General features: G+C 42.3%; 1 protein-coding gene across 1 annotated transcript in view; it reads left to right on the forward strand.

Moving 5' to 3' along the window:
- Nucleotides 1-7,177: 7,177 nt before the first annotated feature.
- npr3 (natriuretic peptide receptor 3) overlaps nt 7,178-18,930 on the forward strand; it is a 32,381-nt gene continuing 20,628 nt past the window's right edge. Inside the window, 12 exon segments of the mRNA XM_034090648.1 lie at nt 7,178-7,289; nt 7,539-7,645; nt 7,648-7,681; nt 7,684-7,790; nt 7,793-7,817; nt 7,820-7,837; nt 7,840-7,919; nt 7,921-7,944; nt 7,946-7,993; nt 7,996-8,052; nt 8,054-8,135; nt 8,138-8,170. Of these exon segments, the coding sequence (XP_033946539.1) occupies nt 7,178-7,289; nt 7,539-7,645; nt 7,648-7,681; nt 7,684-7,790; nt 7,793-7,817; nt 7,820-7,837; nt 7,840-7,919; nt 7,921-7,944; nt 7,946-7,993; nt 7,996-8,052; nt 8,054-8,135; nt 8,138-8,170 (727 nt within the window).

Below are 18,930 nucleotides of genomic sequence, written 5' to 3' on the forward strand. Positions count from 1 at the left end.
AGACCCTGGAAAATTCTGCAGCTGAAAGATGTCATTACATGACAAGGTGTTGAGTCAGTTAATGACCATAATTGCGGGAATATCTCCAAGTTGTGCTCATTGGTGTAAAGACATTTTAGATAAAGATAGCCCATTAATTCACATGGAGTATAATGCATTACCTTTTTCATTTAATGATTTAATGATTTTTAAGTGTAATGAGAGCTGCTGAAAAACATTGGCATGTACGTCAGCAATTTCCACTCCACTTGCCAGCAAACAGAATGTGTCTTCTGAGAGGGCCTCGGTGAGTCATTAGTGACAAATGCTAATGAGCCAAGATAAGTGCAGAGGACATGTTCTCATGTAGGACTGCTCAGGAGGCAGAGAGGCAACATCTGCCATAAAGAATACTGCTGGTTGATGAAAGACCTTCATAGAGACCATTAGTCAGTGTGTAAAGTAACTAAGTACATGTACTCTACTACTGTGCTTAAGTACCATTTTTGCTACTTCTACTCCTCTACAATTCAGAGGTAAATGGTGTACAATCCACAATCTTTATTTAAAACCTTTAGTTACTTTACAGATCTGGATTAATGATGTGAAATATAATCAAGTGTTGAATCAGACTTTAGTTCCACCTGGAGTGAATTCACAAGCTACCCTGCAGTATACAAAGTCATTCAAACTAGCTGCACATTTACCAGCTTTGATAACTGAGGCTGTGGCTCAGTGGATAGTATGATAGACTTCGAATCAGGGTATAGCAAGTTTGAGTCCCACTGCAGTCAGCATGTTGTTGTGTCCCTGGCAAGACACAACACCCAAATTGCTCCTGTGGGTATTGTCCACAGTATTCAATGTATGTAAGTCGCTTTGGATAAAGCATCTAACAAATGACATGTAATGTAATAACACTTTAATGATCAATCATTATAAAACATATCATACATATTATTCTGAAATGGACCAATCTGCACAATGACTACTTTTACTTTGCTCTGCACTTTCCCTCATCACCTCATACCTCGAAGACCACACCTACAGGGTAACTTGGAGAGGGTCCGAGTCCGACCCTTGTCAATTAACTACAGGGGTCCCTCAGGGCTCTGTTCTTGGTCCCCCTCCTCTTCTCTCTGTACACAAACTCGCTCGGATCAGTCATTAGCCCGCATGGTTTTTCATACCACTGCTACGCTGACGACACCCAATTAATTCTGTCCTCTCCCCGCTCAGAGACCCAAGTCGTCGCAAGCATCTCTGCTTGTCTAGCTGACATCTCTCAGTGGATGTCTGCTCATCACCTCAAGCTCAACCTTGACAAGACTGAACTGCTTTTCCTTCCGGGAAAAGATTGTCCCACTCTTGACCTAACAATCAACATCGGCACCTCTGTTGTTTCCCCGACTCAGACTGCAAGGAATCTGGGTGTGACCCTAGATAACAACCTGTCCTTCACTGCAAACATCGCTGCTACAACCCGCTGCTGCAGATACATGCTTTACAACATCAGGAAGATACGTCCCCAGCTGACCCAGAAAGCCACGCAGGTTCTGGTCCAGGCTCTCGTCATCTCACGCCTAGATTACTGCAACTCCCTCCTGGCTGGTCTACCTGCATGTGCCATCCGACCTCTGCAGCTCATCCAGAATGCAGTGGCTCGTCTGGTCTTCAACCTTCCTACATTTTCCCACAACACGCCACTCCTCCGCTGACTTCACTGGCTTCCAGTAACTGCTAGAATCCACTTCAAGACAATGGTACTTGCGTACCATGCTGCGAATGGATCTGGCCCTTTCTACATCCAGGACATGGTTAAACCGTACACCCCAGCACGTGCACTCCACTCTGCATCAGCCAAACGGCTCGCTGCACCCTCGCTGCGAGGGGGACCCAAGTTCCCATCAGCAAAAACACGTGGGTTTGCTATCCTGGCTCCAAATGGTGGAATGAGCTCCCCATTGACATCAGGACAGCAGAAAGCTCACACACCTTCCGGCGCAGACTGAAAACTCATCTCTTTCAACTCCACTTCAAGCAATACAATTACTAACAAGCACTTACATGTATATGCTAATAAAGGACTGGCTTAGCCAGTTGAGTAGCACTTGAAATGTTTGGCTCTATGAAACCTGATTGTACTTATATGATTCTGTTTTCTTTCAAGTATCTTGTTGGTCGAATGCACTTATTGTAAGTCACTTTGGATAAAAGCGTCAGCTAAATTGCAATGTAATGTCATCTGATTCAGCCAGCTCTACTATTTGGTTGACATGTTATGCACAAAACAACCTCTAGATGTCACTGTGGTTCAAACAGAATGCTCTTCAGCTAGCTTCCACTGAGAAAGTTGGCATGCTAAAAATCACTGCTGAAGAAATCACTCTTTTTGGTCAACTTTTGTAAGGTAACGATGTAGTTTTTGACATATTTTAGTGTCAGGGCACTGACTGAACATAATTAGATAACTTCATTCACAAAAAAAGTGTTAACAAGGGTGTAATTATTTTTTGGAAAATATGCTCAACCAATCGTCGAATTGGCCTTTTATGGAAAACTAGCAATATGACTTTTTCAGAGTTTCTGAGATGTTTTCCAATAAAATATGGTAAATAAATGGCTTGATTCATGGTAATATTACTACATCTAGTCCTGCATTATGAGTCTCAGAGTGAAAGAGTGAAAATCATTTATATAGCACCTTTCATGCATGGCATTCAGCCCAAAGTTGCACACAGATTAGCAAGTTAGGCCAACACAGGATATAGACATTTGCTGTTAGGCTATAGAATATACAGTAAGATGAGCAAGTATTTTTTGTATTATGAAAAACACTTAAAGGTGGGGTAGGTAAGTTTCAGAAACCGGCTCGAGATACACTTTTTGTTATATTCCATGGAATGCTCTTAACATCCCGATAGCAATGAATATCTTAAGTGCTTTGACAAAAAATCCATTAAGAAATGTAATCTGTGGAAGCCGTGGTACTGTAAAAAGCACGACCAATCATCTGAGCCGGCCCGGCTAAAGTAACTGGATGGCCTACCTGCCTGTCAGCCTTCCATCTATCTCGTGCCCTCATTGGTCATGTGCGCGTTCGTGTGTGTTGGAGGAGGGGCTGTAAGGAAGTGGCAGATTTTGTCCGGCTGTGTATTTTCAAATTCTAGCGCACTCCAGCTGGCTTCTCCAAAATGACCTACCCCATCTTTATCTTTTATGAATATATCTGGTTGTATATATTGCTCATGTTCCATAAAAGAAAAAATGTATTTGAGTTTGTGTTTTTATTTGAGTTTGATGCATACAAATACTGTACTGTATATGATGATTGTTGAAAATGCACTTTTACCATAAAAGGCCATCTCGACCAATTGGTAGAGGCTCATAAAAACAAAACTGTGTGGTCAGTCAAAACAAATAAAATTGTTTGTGGTTATTTGTGTCCCATTTGATAAAAAAATGCAAACAAATAATTTTTCCATAGCTTTTTTCTTGGTCTGGTAGTTTAAAGGGTTAAATATATTTGGATGCTATACTTTACTTTTAGGAGCAAGTGTCTTGCCCGGGAAGGTTTTGACATGTGGACAGCAGAGCCCCCCTGATTTGCAGATCATGTGATATATTACAAGGACCAACATTATAAAGCCTAAATGTTTACATTTCAACTGTCGCCATCTTGTATTTTACAGCAAGAACCAAACAGTAAGTAAGCAAGTAAGTAAACGTGTTTGGAGTAGTGAAGTCGGTGAGATTATCACAGTGAACCTAATTTCTCAGCTTGGTTTGCAAGGAGCATCTGTAATTCACATTAGACGTGGTATTAGTTGGGATGCTAATATTGACTAGCGAAACAAATCTAATCAATGGAAAAATGGAGAGCAGGCTCCAGAACGGGGGGTTGTGAGTGTGGCCTCTTTTCAGACAAAGATTGACATTCAATCCCGTAGACACACACAAAAGTTTAGCCAGCCTTCACACTTCACCAAAAACAAAAACGATTACTGTACAACTGTATGACTCTGGTGGGAGACGCAGAAATTCCCACTTCACTGAACTGTCTCTTACCAAATCACACATCTAGGCCTATATGATTGAGTAATGATGGGGGATTCATCCCAGCGGTGGTTATTAACGGACTCAAACCCATGAAGCTTCACCAACATGTTATGCACAGAAAGAGAATTGAATTAAAGTGATGTTAAACTGTGTGTGGACTGGAATTTGTAGTGTAATAATTAACTCACTCAAGCTATTACAGAGTCTATTTTTATAGTTGTTTTGTGTGGACAAAAATGTAACAGTGCTCATGTTAAATACCATATATTTAGCTTTTTCCCAAAGGAGGTATTTCTTTTTTCTCCCGCTTAAAGAAGCCTACTTGAAATGTTAAAAAATGTATCTCTTGCAAAACATTTGAAACCACATAGACATTTAAAAAGATTATAGAACAAATGATGGGTTCCATCAACCATCATGTAGATGCTATTGTTAGCTGTGGTGTGAACATGACTGACCCGGATTCATAAAACCTACCTCAGTGGTGTAAAGTAACTAAATACCAATGTATATTGTTATTAGGGGAGAGCTGGTAGTTAAACACATGTACCTGTTTACAAGCACCCACTACGGCAGTAACAAGTCTGTTGTACATGTACTGTACTCAGGGCCGTCCCTCCCTACAGGAAGATCACGCAGACTGCGTGGTGCCTCACCTCGCGGGGGGGGCCTCATCTTGCGGAGGGAGCCTCAACTGTTTTATTTTTCAATAATACATTCAAGCCTCCCAGTCTGTGACTTTTCCTGAAAGTGTGTTATTAATGTAGCACCCTCTGTTGTTAAAAATTGTCAATGAGGTCAGATTGAAAAAATGGTCCAAAAAATTGCCATTTATACCCATCAGCGCCAGCTGGTAATATTTACCTTATAGAAAATGCAGTGATTCTTGCGCTATTGACCTGCGCGTAAACATAAACATGACGTGTTGCTATAGCAACGCCTGTTGTTTTTCTGCGGTTCCTTATAGAGAGAGAGAGAGAGAGAGAGAGAGAGGAGAGAGAAGAGAGAGAGGAGTGAGAGAGAGAGAGAGAGCTAGAGAGAGAGAGATAGAGGAGAAGAGAGAGGATAGAGAGATGAGCTGATAGTCCACAGATTCTATTGGTATAAGTCTCATCACTGTGTGTGCGATCAAACTCACTGTTAACCCTGTGTTCTAGTATGATACATAAAGAACATTGTAGGGGCCTACCTTGAAAATCAATGCATTCTAATAGCGGGGTAAACTTTAACCCGTGGCGGTTTTAGGTATACAGTGACCCCCCCCCCCTGGCGGGTTCTAGTGTTTGAAAGTAGCAAGATAAAGTAGTCATTGTGCAGATGGGTCCATTTCAGAATAATTATATATATGATAAGTTTTATACATGAATTGATCAGATGAAGTGTTCTCAAAGCTGGGTGAAGGTGCAGCTCGTTTGAAGTAGTTTTGTAGACTGCAGGGTAGCTGGTGGATTACTTCCAGTGGAACTAAAGTCCTGATTTAACACTTGATTATATTTCACATCATTAATCAAAATCTGTAAAATAACTAAAGGTATCAAATACATGTAGTGGAGTAAAAGTACACTCTCTGAACTGTAGTGGAGTAGAAGTACAAAGTAGCAAATAATGTAAATAGCCTACTCAAGCAAAGTATAAGTAGCCTATACTCAAAATTGTACTTAATTAAAGTACTTGATTAAAATGTACTTAGTTACTTTGCACCAGGGGCGGACTGGCCATTGGGAATACCGGGAGTTTTCCCGGTGGGCCGGTGCTGTGCGTGGGCTGGTGGGCCAAAAAAGAAAATGTAAAAAAAAAGTGTTCCGCCCACTCCCTTTTTCTTTTTCTTTTTTGCTTACCTAAATCCTACAGGCCCACATTTGTAAGTGTTCCGCCCACTCCCTGGAGGGGTGTTTGATAGGCGTTTTGATAGGGTACCTATGTTCTATCTATCAGATAGTTTCACTTTCACACATCAGGCCCGTAGCAGCTGTCACTGCGCGGTGAACGATCAGGAGTGAGTGACTGAGAGACCTAGCTGGCAGTTGTTTACAGATAAACAAGCTCCAAAGCGTAAAGGCGTTTTTGTATAGTTTGTGTATACAGTATACAGTATTGTAGCGAGCCCTGGGTTCAGAGGGAGGGGCTTGCATAGGGGAGGGGGGGGGGGGTTGGCAGGGAAACGGGGTTCAGGGGGAGGTGGCTGTACCCGCTGGATAGAAAAGGGGGAAGTGACGTCTGACTCAGAGGATCGCGCGGCTGTGGAGAAGAACGTGTTGCCCACATTCTGTTACTGAGTTTAGGCTAGTTAGCTAGCAGGTTTTATTGTTTTGGGTGCAGTCACTTTTGCCTCCACTTTGCTGTTCAAATAAATGTTGAAAGAAAAAGTACATCTGTTCACAGTTCTGTTTCATATGGGTGTTGAGAGATGTATCCATAGGTTTAGTCCCTAATTTTGCTCTCAAAGTGCACCAGATTGATGCATTTAACTTCAACATTTAAAAAAAAAATCTTCCCTGGGGAGCATGCCCCGGACCCCCATAGAGGAGGTGAGGGTCCACCCCTGTTAAATTGTCTCATCACCCACATTGAGGATGCTTCCCTACGCCCATGTTTTATTCCATGTGTCAAGTCTGGGCAAATTGGGTCCAAATGTTATTGCATCAAGATCGGTTTCACATTCAAATGAATAAATATATGCCGTAACTATTTTTTCTCTAGGCAACTCAAGGGCTCAGGTAATGTGATTACTATATGAATAATGGTCCAAAATAACATTAAATGCATAGGGTTGTTTGTTAAGAAACATACTTTCGTCGCCGGCCGGCCGATAAATGCCGCGCATTAAGTGGGCCTGTCTGTCAATTATTCCCGGGCCACTTTTTCCTCCCAGTCCACCCCTGCTTTGAACCACAGCTGGTTTAACACATGGACATCAGTTGACTGTGGCAACCAGCCGAAGTGCATCATGCACTTCACTTCAAAACACAGAGGGAAGTGGTGTGTGCTGTTTGTTGTTTCAGGCTCCCAGAACCAGTAATTCCCATTAAGTGGCAATTACCCAGGCTGTGTTGAAGTGGCGCATTGTGAGCGGGCGACGGTGTAGCTTTAAGAAGGAGGTGGGCAGCGCTCGATGAACGCAGGAATAATCCTGGAAAAGATGGCTTCAAAAACTCCAGGCAGGAGCCAGCGTGTGTTGGAGCTGCAGGCTGAGCTGTTTGGGGACCGCCGACCCGGCAGATCAGAGCTCTGCTGGACAATATTTAGAGCAGGTCAGATCCTTCGAAGAACTCTCAATGCCGAGAAAACACACACATTCAGGCAGATTCTCTTTTTTAATACACAGTTATTTACCATTAAGACATTTACTCCCGGCGGAGGGCTTTCTGTGTGCAGCGTATGTGCACTGCCAAACACTTGAGGAAAGAAAACATCTGCAGAACACCTCTCCAACACTTTGTCCTTTCCTGCAGCGGGGACTTGGAGAGGGGCACCATGCCATTCCTCGGCGCACTGATGTGTGTACTTTCTGATCGTCCTGGGGCCAGTTATGACAAACAACATCACCGAGAACATAGACGTGTTGGTGTTTCTGCCACAAAATACCTCCTACCCGTTCTCACATACGCGAGGGTCGCACCGGCCATCCTTTACGCACAGCAGCGGCGCAGGCGGAGGGGGGGCAGTACTCCGGGATCCACTTCAACATACACTGTTGAGAACTCCGACTGTGTGAATGGGCTCTGTTCCTGCTGCTGGACAGGTCGTGCGGGCGCAGAAGCCGGATCTGATCCTGGGTCCGTGTGTGAGTACGAGGCGGCCGCGTGGTCCGGCTGGCGTCGCACTGGGACATCCCGGTGATCTCGGCAGGTGCCCTGGCCGCCGGCTTCAGCAACAAGAACAACCGAATTCTCCCAGCTGACCCGCAATCGCCCCGTCCTACGTGAAGATGGCAGGAGACGTCACCGCGATGTTCCGAGGAACTTCACCTGGAGGAGCGCGCTGCTGCTGTTCGAGGACGACAAGCAGGAGCGCAAACTGCTACCTTCACCCTGGAGGGGTCTACCATCTGATGGCGGACTTTAACATCAAATCATACGCGGTTTCTATGGAGGAACGTTGGACACTGACGACATCCTCCAAAACATCCCATGACACTGAAGGGTAAAGCACTTTCCCCTTCTTCAAATTCTCCGTAAGACAGAGGTGGGTGGGAGAAGGTAGGCTACTCAGATCTTGACTAATTGAGTAAAAGGAGAAGTACTCAGATCTTGTACTTGAGTATAAGTAGAAGTAAGAGTGTAGGAATACTCTGTTACAGTAAAAGTCCTGCATTCAAAATGTATCCTAGAAGTAAAGATATAAAGTATTCTCATCTAAATATAGTGAAAGTAGCGACAGTCAAAGTAGTCATTGTGCAGATTGGCCCATTTCAGAATAATATATATGATATGTTTTATAATGATTGATCATGAAAGTGGTTCTCAAAGCTGGTGAAGGTGCAGCCTAGTCTGAAGTACTTTGTAGACTGCAGGGTAGCTGGTGGATTTACTCCAGGTGGAACTAAAGGTCTGATTCAACACTTGATTATATTTCACATCATTCATCCACATCGTGAAGTAACTAAAGGTATTAAATACATGTAGTGGAGGAAAAGTAAACAATTTACCTCTGAACTGGAGTGGAGTAGAAGAAGAAAGTAGTATAAAATGGAAATACTGAAGTAAAGTACAAGTATCTCAACATTGTACTTAAGTGCAGTAGTAGAGTAAATGTACTTGGTCACTTCCCTGATGTAGAAACTAATTCCTTAGCCAAGTGCTCTTTATATTGCTAGTGTGTGAAATCAACAGACCATAACTTAAAGAGATGAAGACGAAAACTCTGTAAAAAAAGAGGAAATATTTACAATAAACTAGTTTAATTAACTAGTTGATTTTATGATAGCAGACACGTTTTCAAATGTTTCAGTTAGACAAATGAAGTGAATATCTTTCTAGGTTCAGTTTTTAAGGTAAATTCCTGTTTTGTGTTACTTTACCTCGACTGCAGCTCATTACACTGTCTACACTCTACAGGGACATATTGTATTAGACTTTCCAACCGAATACTGTACTCATATTAACGTATGAAGGTCTATTCAGAAATGTGAATTGTCAGAATAGTTACCGATTAGTCATGTGAGTGGATAAGCAATGAATTAATTAAAGCTTTAATAAGCAACATTATGTCATTTGCACAATAATTACAGAGAAGGAGTGGCTGGCAATGAAAATGTCAGAGTTAGTGATTCATCTAACAATGGCAATTTGGAATATATGTAAAATTAATATTAAATAAATGGGATTATAAAACCTAAAAAAGTGCAACGCTAAATATAGTTTTCTTTAAAACGTATTTGTGATAGACAACTTGAGAAGACAAAACTGTAATGGAAATGTATATGTTGTGCATAATGTGATATGTGACTTTGGATAATGATAGAGATAGGACATGCATTATAGCTTTAGACTTAAGAAATTAATATTTGATAGATACAAATAATCCTTATCTGCATCCCGACTGCAGAGTGAAGCCGTTAGGTTGGGAATCTGTGGCTGTATTGTCCTTCCCTTCACTGCAGTCTCCGACCCTCAGAGATGAGGGACTATCTCTTCCAGTCATATCTGAACTCTGTCATCGTCTTGTTCTCAGCATTACAGCAGAGAAGGCTCTCAGATTGTCTCGTGAGATACTAATGAGGTACGGTTGGGTATAAAATAAGCCACTTTAAATTGAGTAATGAGAATCCCTGACATATTGCAATTATATCCACAGGACCCTTCAAACTAATTGTATAATTATTATGGGGAAAAAGTGAGAGCCAGGCTAACAATAAACATACACCAATTTTGAATATGGAACCAGTCAACATGAATTAGAAGCAGGTGTATCTTATTCCACAGAAGGCATAAGCGCTATGGGACTGGTGTAGAATGAGGATGTGTGTATGCTCCAGCAGTTTCAGCTCTGACAGGCAGCTCGTTGGCTACGACCCTGATTACATCACCTCATATCACAAAAGTGGCTGTTGTATAAATGTAATTAGCATATATTATACACTCTAAATGCTGCTGAGCCACAAAGTGCACCTGATGGTGAGGAATTAGTATTCCCGGCATGTGCCTGACTGAGAGGTGCGAAGGCTTTCAGCTGCTGGAGGGAGGCAGGTCGTTGTTAGCTTGTTTCAGCACATGTGAATCAATTCTTACTCACAGATAAAACGTGATTTAAGATTTCATATTGATGCTGTTGCATTTCTCAGCTTTGCCAGCGGTAATCAGGCACACAGCACTTTAGATGAGATGTGCCCATGCTGCACAGTGCTGTCAATCGTGCTGTCACACTCGCACGCATATATTCAGAATGCATTGATTCAAGACCAGACTGCTGGGTTGCCATGAACACAACAATTGTGTGCATGAGCCAAGTGTGACTGCCAAAAGGATCTTGTAAACAATGTCCTTGGTCTGCAACATCATTAGAGCAGACATTTTACACTACGCCATTCTGAAGGGCTACTTTAGTTCTGTCTTCGCCGTCAAAGCCTTTGAAATCGTCCACTAAATCTGCACATAACATGTTGTGTTTTGTATTAATTGGATTTCAACTCACTTGAGTGTGTCTCTACAGCATACTGCGTCCTGAAACTCTTCCTTGTGCACAGCAGCAGCAGCCGTCTGTTTATTGGTTGTGTTTGTCTCAGCTACTATGAGGGTCGAGTCAAAGCGGCATCTTAGGGACTTAAAAGATGAAGCAAGATTAACTTAAACCTGCATTCCTTCTAATGGCCAGCAGGGGGCCACTCCACTAGTTGCAAAAAGAAGCCAAATTGTATAGAAGTCTATGAGAAATGAGACTACTTCTCCCTTAACTAATCACCTCAGTAAATGTGTTTTCTAATTATGCTGCTACTTGTAAGTCCTCTTCAACATAATGGGATGTTCATGTTGTAAATGATGGTCCCATTGAGAGCGAAATAGGTGATAAAGAGCCGTATGCTTCAGGGCGGGGCTACCTTGTGATTGACGGGTCACTGACATGGTGTTGTCATGTGTGGGTTCTCTCTGTGTTTCTTTCACATGGTTTTTAACTTAAAATAAAAGTTAATTAAAACCTTCCGGTTCCAAATAAAGAAGATGTTAACAGCCAAACTCAAGACTTTAACACTTTGGTTCACAAACCATTAGGTCCACCTCCTAAACTGTGTATGGTCGGTCGGATCCAGAATACATGTCAAGATTATTGAAGCTACATGTTGGTTCTTGCATCAAGCCTAGAGGGTGCCGGGTGGGAACTGGTTTGAAAACAAGACCCATGCAGGATAAAGGCCGACATGGAAGTTCAGATCTCTTGACCTCTGTTATTCTTCGCATACATTGAGTGCTACCCACAGGATGTTGTTGGTGTGTTAAAGATGAAAACAACATCTGATAACACACACACACACACACACACACACACACACACACACACACACACACACACACACACACACACACACCTCTTTTCATTGATTGTTCCATCAAGAGTTGGACTTCAAAGGCATTCCTTGGTTCCAGTCCTCTGCCATAAAACCAAGTGGCAGAGACTCCATGACAGTTTGTCTCAACAATGTGAACAAACTCTGCCTTAAGTCATGATTACCATAAATGCATACATTGTAATGTTTTTCAGGCTTAAATTACCAAGGTTTAATCATTAAAATGTATTCCTTACTTCAAAATACAACAGTAATAAATGATGCCAGCATAACCTCTTCTTTGGGATGGATCGGCCCAGCCTTTGTCGGCCTCTGTTGAAGCAGCGAGGTCCCCATGGAGCCTTTAGGAAGTCTTAAAACATCTTGAATTACATCTTTGAAAAATAAGGTTGAAAAATGTCTGGAATTGGGCGGCCCCGGCCCAGCTGTGGCGAACCTGGTTTTGATTCCCAACTGGGGACTATTTTTGCATCCCCTCTTGCTCCCATTTTGAAAGCTGTCGATGCAACGTACCCCGCCCGGCTTATCATGTTGTTTTCCTCATATTTACATCATGAAAAGTAAATACACTATCTGATTTGAAGTCTATGAGGAAAACTGGCCTACCTGGTTCCTTTAATTCCTGCAGGCACCCCGAGGCAGCTGGTCAGGTGATAGGTCAGTCCTCTGATAGGAGAAGAGGCGTCACAAGGGCTGAGGGCATTACGCACGGCTGTCCACCCTGATTACCGTCATCAAATCTGATGCATATAAAACCAGTCTAAGCACCCACACACACACACACACACACACACACACACACACACACACACACACACACACACACACACACACACACACACACACACACACACACACTATAACACACATCAGGATGGTCTGTTATAATGTAGAGTTTTGGATTACTTGGACGTAGTGCTGCGTACCGGCAAGCCGAACCGGTACTGGACTTGTAAAAAGTTTCGGTTCAAGTCCGGTTAAAAACCGGAACGTCGGGAACCGGTACTTGGACTCGCAAAAAAACTAGCACTTACGTATATTCTGGTGTCTGTGGTTATTTAAACATTCCCTGATAAACGTTATTCAGCGTCAATAAATGAGTGCTAATCCCAGTGTGCTCAGTGTACAACATCACATGTCCTTTCACCTTCGATTCACGATTTGAAAACGTAGCATTTCGCCACATGCTAATGCTAACCGGAAGTGAAGAATTTTCAGAATAAAAGTATTAAGTAAATAGTGTGAACTTCCGGTTTTTTCAGAATAAAATTGATTTAAATTAAATGGTGTATTTAATTCAAAATTACGCCATATCAACATTGATTTTAATTTCTAACAGTATGTACATCACTATGTATGTAGTATGTACTGTATAATAATAATAAATAAAATGCATTATTATTATTATTATAATGTACTCATGTAGAGTTGTAGAAAAGACATGGTGTACATACAGTACAGTACACTCTGACTGTTCAGTCACTACAGTGTATGCTGTATAGTAGGTGTGTAACAGTGTAATGCGTATTCTACTCTACACTCTACCTTTCAGCAACGCTTTAGGGATTTAGGCTCAGTCAGCTCAGGGACTGTTCGGTTACTTTAGTTTGGTAAATGAAATACATGTTTGAACTTTGTAGTAGTTCACTGTAGTTGCTGTCATAAGTCATTTGTAGACTGTAGACTGTGTTTTTTTTACATTTGTACTTTGTAGAGAAATGTAGACACAAGTTGGAAGGGAGCACAATAAACCTGACGAGTTTGAATTTGAGTTGATTATTGTTAATTTTCAATTGATAATTAGCTCACAATAAGTTCACTTTAGTTACTCACACAACTTGACACAAGCCATGGGTTCAGGTCCGGACTTATAAGTCCGGACCTGAACCTGAACCTCTGGACTTGAGTCCGGACCTGAACCTGAATGTGAGTCCAGGTACGCAGCACTACTTGGACGGGATGATCCTGTTCCGCCTCGTTTCTTACTAACGTGTTTGCAAGCAGCATTTATGTTTAATTCTGTAGATACATAACAGTGAAAACGCAGACCTTTTACCACATAAAACCAGTGTGAATAAAATTAAATTGCAGATTGATTATCAATTGATTGTATTACTATGCCGTTTAAAGCTCACACATTAGCCGCGTTCACCCTGCGGTACTTTTCCCACAAAGGTTCATGCGAACTTAGTTCATGCGAACTCTTTAGTTCGCATGAACTAAGTACAGATCGCGTTCACACCAGAAAAAGTCCCTGGGGGTGGATTAGTCAAATGAAGCCGCTGACGTCACTTATTCTTCTTCTGCTTTGGGTTTACTGGCAGGCAGAAAACCACTTCACGGCGTATACTGCCGCCCAAAGTCCCCGGCCGGAAGTCCCCGGAGTTGGGGATTGGCTTCAGTAGAAGCTGCTGGGAGTCCCAGCAGCTTCTACTGAAGCCTTCCGAGTAAATCGCCAGAACGCCGACACCTCCTCATCTCCACCGCTCCCATGTTTTATTTTGTGTTGCCATAAGTTAGTCTCTCTGCGTTTCTGCGCTGGGCTAATGCTAATGCTAATAATGCTAATGCGAGGATAATAAAATGGCGGCTTCACAAGACTTGTTGGGAGTTTTACGGGGCGTGGTTTGCAATCCGCCCAGCCAATCAGGAATATAGCTCTTTTCTCAAAAAAGAGCCGCTCGAAAGTCCCTGCTCTCTAGCAGGGACTTTCGAGGGGGTAAAAAGGTTCGCATGAACTACTTTTAGTACCGGCTCTTTTTGGTGTGAACGCGATCATGAACTAAGTTCGCATGAACCTTTGTGGGAAAAGTACCGCAGTGTGAACGCGGCTATTGGCCTTTGGAGGCACTTTGTTGTGCTGTGTGTTCAGTGGTCAATGTTTTCATCATGCATCAGAGCTACGAGACCAGTGTTGGTCTGCATGAAATGTATTTCTTAATAGCCTTCTGATTAATTGTCCAAATGAACCACTTAGCACTGCTGCACGTTTGACCCCAAATAGCAGGGGATCTCTGTGCAGTCTGTGTGTTTTATTACTGCTTTCAGGGCATCACTCTCTTGTTTGTTTTATGCCGTCACTCGAATTGTCTTGACCTGTCCTGGAACCAACAAGAGACATGTCCCCAGAGCTGGACATTTGTGCAAATATGTTACAGCAAGTGTAATCCAATGTGCCTGATTGGGAAGTGTTTACTCAAAATGTGACACACAAATCCAACTTGACTTTCTCATGAAACCTGGACCATAAAAGTCAGCCATGATCAATTAACATCTACCTTTGTAAAACATCAAAATGATGTGCCATGCGGAATTGAGCACACTTTAATTTGGACGGACCCAAAAACGTGGCTGCCATCAGTCAATAAATGTCCTAAGTCTTAGATTTCTTGGTTGCCGTCAAATATCAGAAAAGTCTGATCTTATGTCTCATGTCTTTTCCGAACCTCTGGTCCCTAACATCAGTGAGAAACGCCACGGGGGTAAGGAAAGATGTGAGGAGAATTCATCAGGACTTACGGCCCGTCCACACTACAGCGTCGACAGCGTCGACAACTCCAATCTGCCCATTCACTTTGAATGGGGTGACGTCACGTTGCCTCGCTTTTTCGCCGAACTGAATTGTGGGTAGCAGAGCGGTCCGTCTCCGCCGGAGACGCCGGAGTAGCAAGCGCCAGCCAATCAAATCCCGTTTCGGAAAATCTGACAGCTCAAGCCGTAGCCAATCAAACCGTGTCTAAGCTGGGAGAGATATCCCGCCGTTCATTTCTATATTTCAAAAAAGTCGGAGGAGAAACTAACTATCGCCGTAGCAAATCACCCGGTTTTGTATGACCAGACCCTCTTTACCTACCGGGATACAAACCGGAGGAACCAGGCATGGAGGGAGGTGGCAGAGACAGTGGGGGAAACTGGTAGGTTTTCGCCTGTTTGGGGAGTTTATATATATATTGCTCCCATAAAATCCCCGGGGTTTTTTGCTTTGTATGTCGGGGGCGGGAGATTCATGTGATTGGTTGTTGGTCGCGTTGCTTGAATAAAATCCCCAAGCTTCAGACACGCCCAGCTCCAAGCTTTTTTTGAAGCTGTAGTGTGGACGCTCCGTTAAGAGCACACAACCTCGGTCCCAAGAGGATCTGACAGCGCTGATGCTGCGACGTCATAATGATGCATCAGCGGACGTTATTGCTATGGGGGAAAATAAAATGTTCCATAGATTAACTAAATTGTCATTATGATAATTTGCCCCGTGCATTCTTATCATGTTATCAGTCTTCTTTACCAAGGTTTGAATCCAAATAAGAGAAGGAAAGTGAACATAAAGGGTTGCTCTCGATCAACCTCACCCCCAAGTACTTGTAAATGATTGATGCATTAAAGTGTTATCAAAGCTGGTAAAGGTGCAGCTCGTTTGATAAGGGCTGCGTGATAAGGGCTTGTGGGTCAGCATTATATCCATATCTCAAGTTGTCTTTAAACAAGGAGTACCATTCTTGGAGTGCAACTTCCTCTCTCGGTATTTAGTCTAAGAGCAGTTTGCATATACAGATAGTTTGTTATCAACGTAGAACTAGATCTACCAGCTCTCTGCACGTCTCCGATCATTACTCCTCTGCACAGAGGAGATAACTACAACTGTGAACTGCCTTTTGTAACATCCATCAGACTCCTTCTTCAACTTACATATTAATGTTTTTAGATAATCCTGATACATTTTTGGTCTGTTTCCAAGATGTTTGAGCATGTGTCTACTCTTTACCCGTCAGACCTTTTATTGTGTGTGCGTGTGATGACCCTGCACATCCGTTCTAAGGTTGAATACCTCTCATTTCTTTATAACAGTAAACTTCCTCAGCACTTTCTCGTTTCTATGATCCCCACTGGAAAAACAAAGTGTGCCAGAGGCGTCTGCTGGTCGTCATCAGCTGCTGTCCGACAGGTCTGGCAGAGGCAGGGCCTGAGGCTGGGCATTATTATCGCATTACAGGTAGACCTGGGTGGACAGGAACACCGTGATGTGTGAGCACAGTCTGTTTCAGTTACATTAGGCTGTGCTGCAACTGGAAACAATAGTTTGTTATTGAAAAAAAAGACGTTTTCCCTTAAACATTGTTTGGTGGGGCGGGGGGGTTATATATCTGAACCGAGGGTCTAAAGCAGGGGTGTCAAACTCAATTTCAATGTGGACCACATTCACATTATGGCTGCACTCAAAGGGCCGGTTGTAACTTTAAGACTATATAAAAATACATATCTAAATATTTAATATATATAAAATAATGTATTATATTACATTATTGCCTCTGTATTGGATTATTATCGGATAGGGTAAAAACTTCATAATTAACTACGTCTGAAAGCAGAAGTCTAGGGCAAATAATTGCAAGTCTCTTCAGTGAGAATGTCACAAAATGATTTAAAAAGAAAAGCCAAATTCTGGAAAAAAGTATAAAAAAAAAGATACATTTAAAAAAAGAAAAGTCAAATTTCAGATGCATTGTGGGACATGTAGTTTATGGGCAACGTGCTTCTGTAAAGTAGCATGTAACCATATAATAAACATATCATATTGTTTGCAAGCTCTTGTGGGGCCACATAAAATGAAGTCGCGGGCCGGATTTGGCCCCCGGGCCTTCAGTTTGACACCCCTGGTCTAAAGCTAGATATTCTTATATACTGTACAAATGGTAAAGCCCTGTGAGGCTCTAATAAAATGACCAAATATAGGCTTCTCTTAACATGCATGTAAATAGGGCCTGCATGTACAGTAGAGACCAAACCTCATTTCATTTCTCAAGTAATAACTGGGATTAGATTTGTTGGGATTCTGTTGCTTCAATAAATGCATTCAGCCCTGCCGAAAATCATCACACAACTCCTTGGATTGTACCAAGATCACTATTTGTGGTCCCATCATTTGGCAACGTATCGGCAAATTAAGGAAACATTTAAACCAATTTGAAAATACATCACAAGAAGCTCACAAGACGATGGAACCTCTTCCCCAGGCGACACATACAACTGGCACTGCTAACATTTAACCTAGTGTTTGCCATTCATTGATAAGACTGCCAATTGAAATAATCTTACAAAATACAGAGAATTTGTAAACAATTAAATAACTGCTGCCATTTATTTCAGTATCTACTCTGTAGAGAACATAAGCTGGACATAAGTTTCAGTTATTATAACCACACATCTCTACCATCTGCAACTATTGTGCTCAATCTAACTAAAGAAACGTGAAGTCTGAGAAAAGGAAACATATTATGCTTACCATAACTTGAGGAAAGATGGAATGATAGGCATATTACAAATAAAAACATGAAAGATAGTGACGGTAAGATTGTTTTGCTTTGGACGGAGATAAAAGTCTGATGGTTTGTCCGCAGCAGGTAGCGCTGTTTCTCCAAAGAAGCGACACCACACAGCGGGTTATCTGTTTCTTACGCATATGTTTGTGTTTATAGGGGTTACCGAAGCAGCGCAATGATCCCTTTGTAATGCACTCACAGCTGTATATTTACAGAGAATTATAATTGATAGGGACCAGAGGCCTGTAGTACGCAGCCAGTTCAATTTACCCTGGATATCTTTGTGCCATCTGGCTTAGCTAACCCTAACAAACGCAATCCCGCTAAACGTCCTACAACAGTGCTGATAAACTCTGTAACCCAGGGTTTCTCAGTCTGGATATGAGCGCGTTCATATAAAAGGGACATCGTTTGCAGCATTTGACAAATCACAAACATGGAAGTAACTTCAGGGTAACACTAAACCCTGCTTTGTAGTACAGGCCACTGATACTGCCATATCATCTAATTCTATACAAGCTGTAATACACTGTAATACAAGGTGTTCTGCCAACAAAAATAGCAGACAAGTTAAAGAACAAGAATACATTTCATACACAAAATAATTATTTTTCAAATCAGGACAACTCTTGGTGGATTATCACGTTCAAGCCGTGGACATTTACAACAGGCGAAGAGGCAGTTGTCATGCATTTGGTTTGTAGCCATGGTAACACCCCTTTTACGAGTGAGAGTTCAGCTTGGTTATATTATCTGTGTTGATGGCCTTATAAATTCGTCTCCTGCATGTCATGCTGTGCTTGTAAAAATCCCCTCATCAACTTGCTTCAGGTTTGTGTGCCATTAGCTGCAAAATATTACAACGTTTAACAAACACATGAGAGAGAAACGGAGCGCATCTGTCGTGATTGGTCGATTCCCGATGTTAATCCTCCCGAGACACGCACTCCCATCCTGAGTCTCTATGAAGTCTTTGTGTTTGGAGAGAACTCCCCTTGGACTCCAGCATAGTTGTAAGGCAGTGACTCACTTTTACTGTACGACCACACATGTCTTAGCCTGCAAGGGCAAAGGGCA

Source organism: Pseudochaenichthys georgianus, chromosome 9 (genome assembly GCF_902827115.2).
Source record: "Pseudochaenichthys georgianus chromosome 9, fPseGeo1.2, whole genome shotgun sequence".
NCBI classification, from domain to species: Eukaryota; Metazoa; Chordata; class Actinopteri; order Perciformes; family Channichthyidae; genus Pseudochaenichthys; species Pseudochaenichthys georgianus.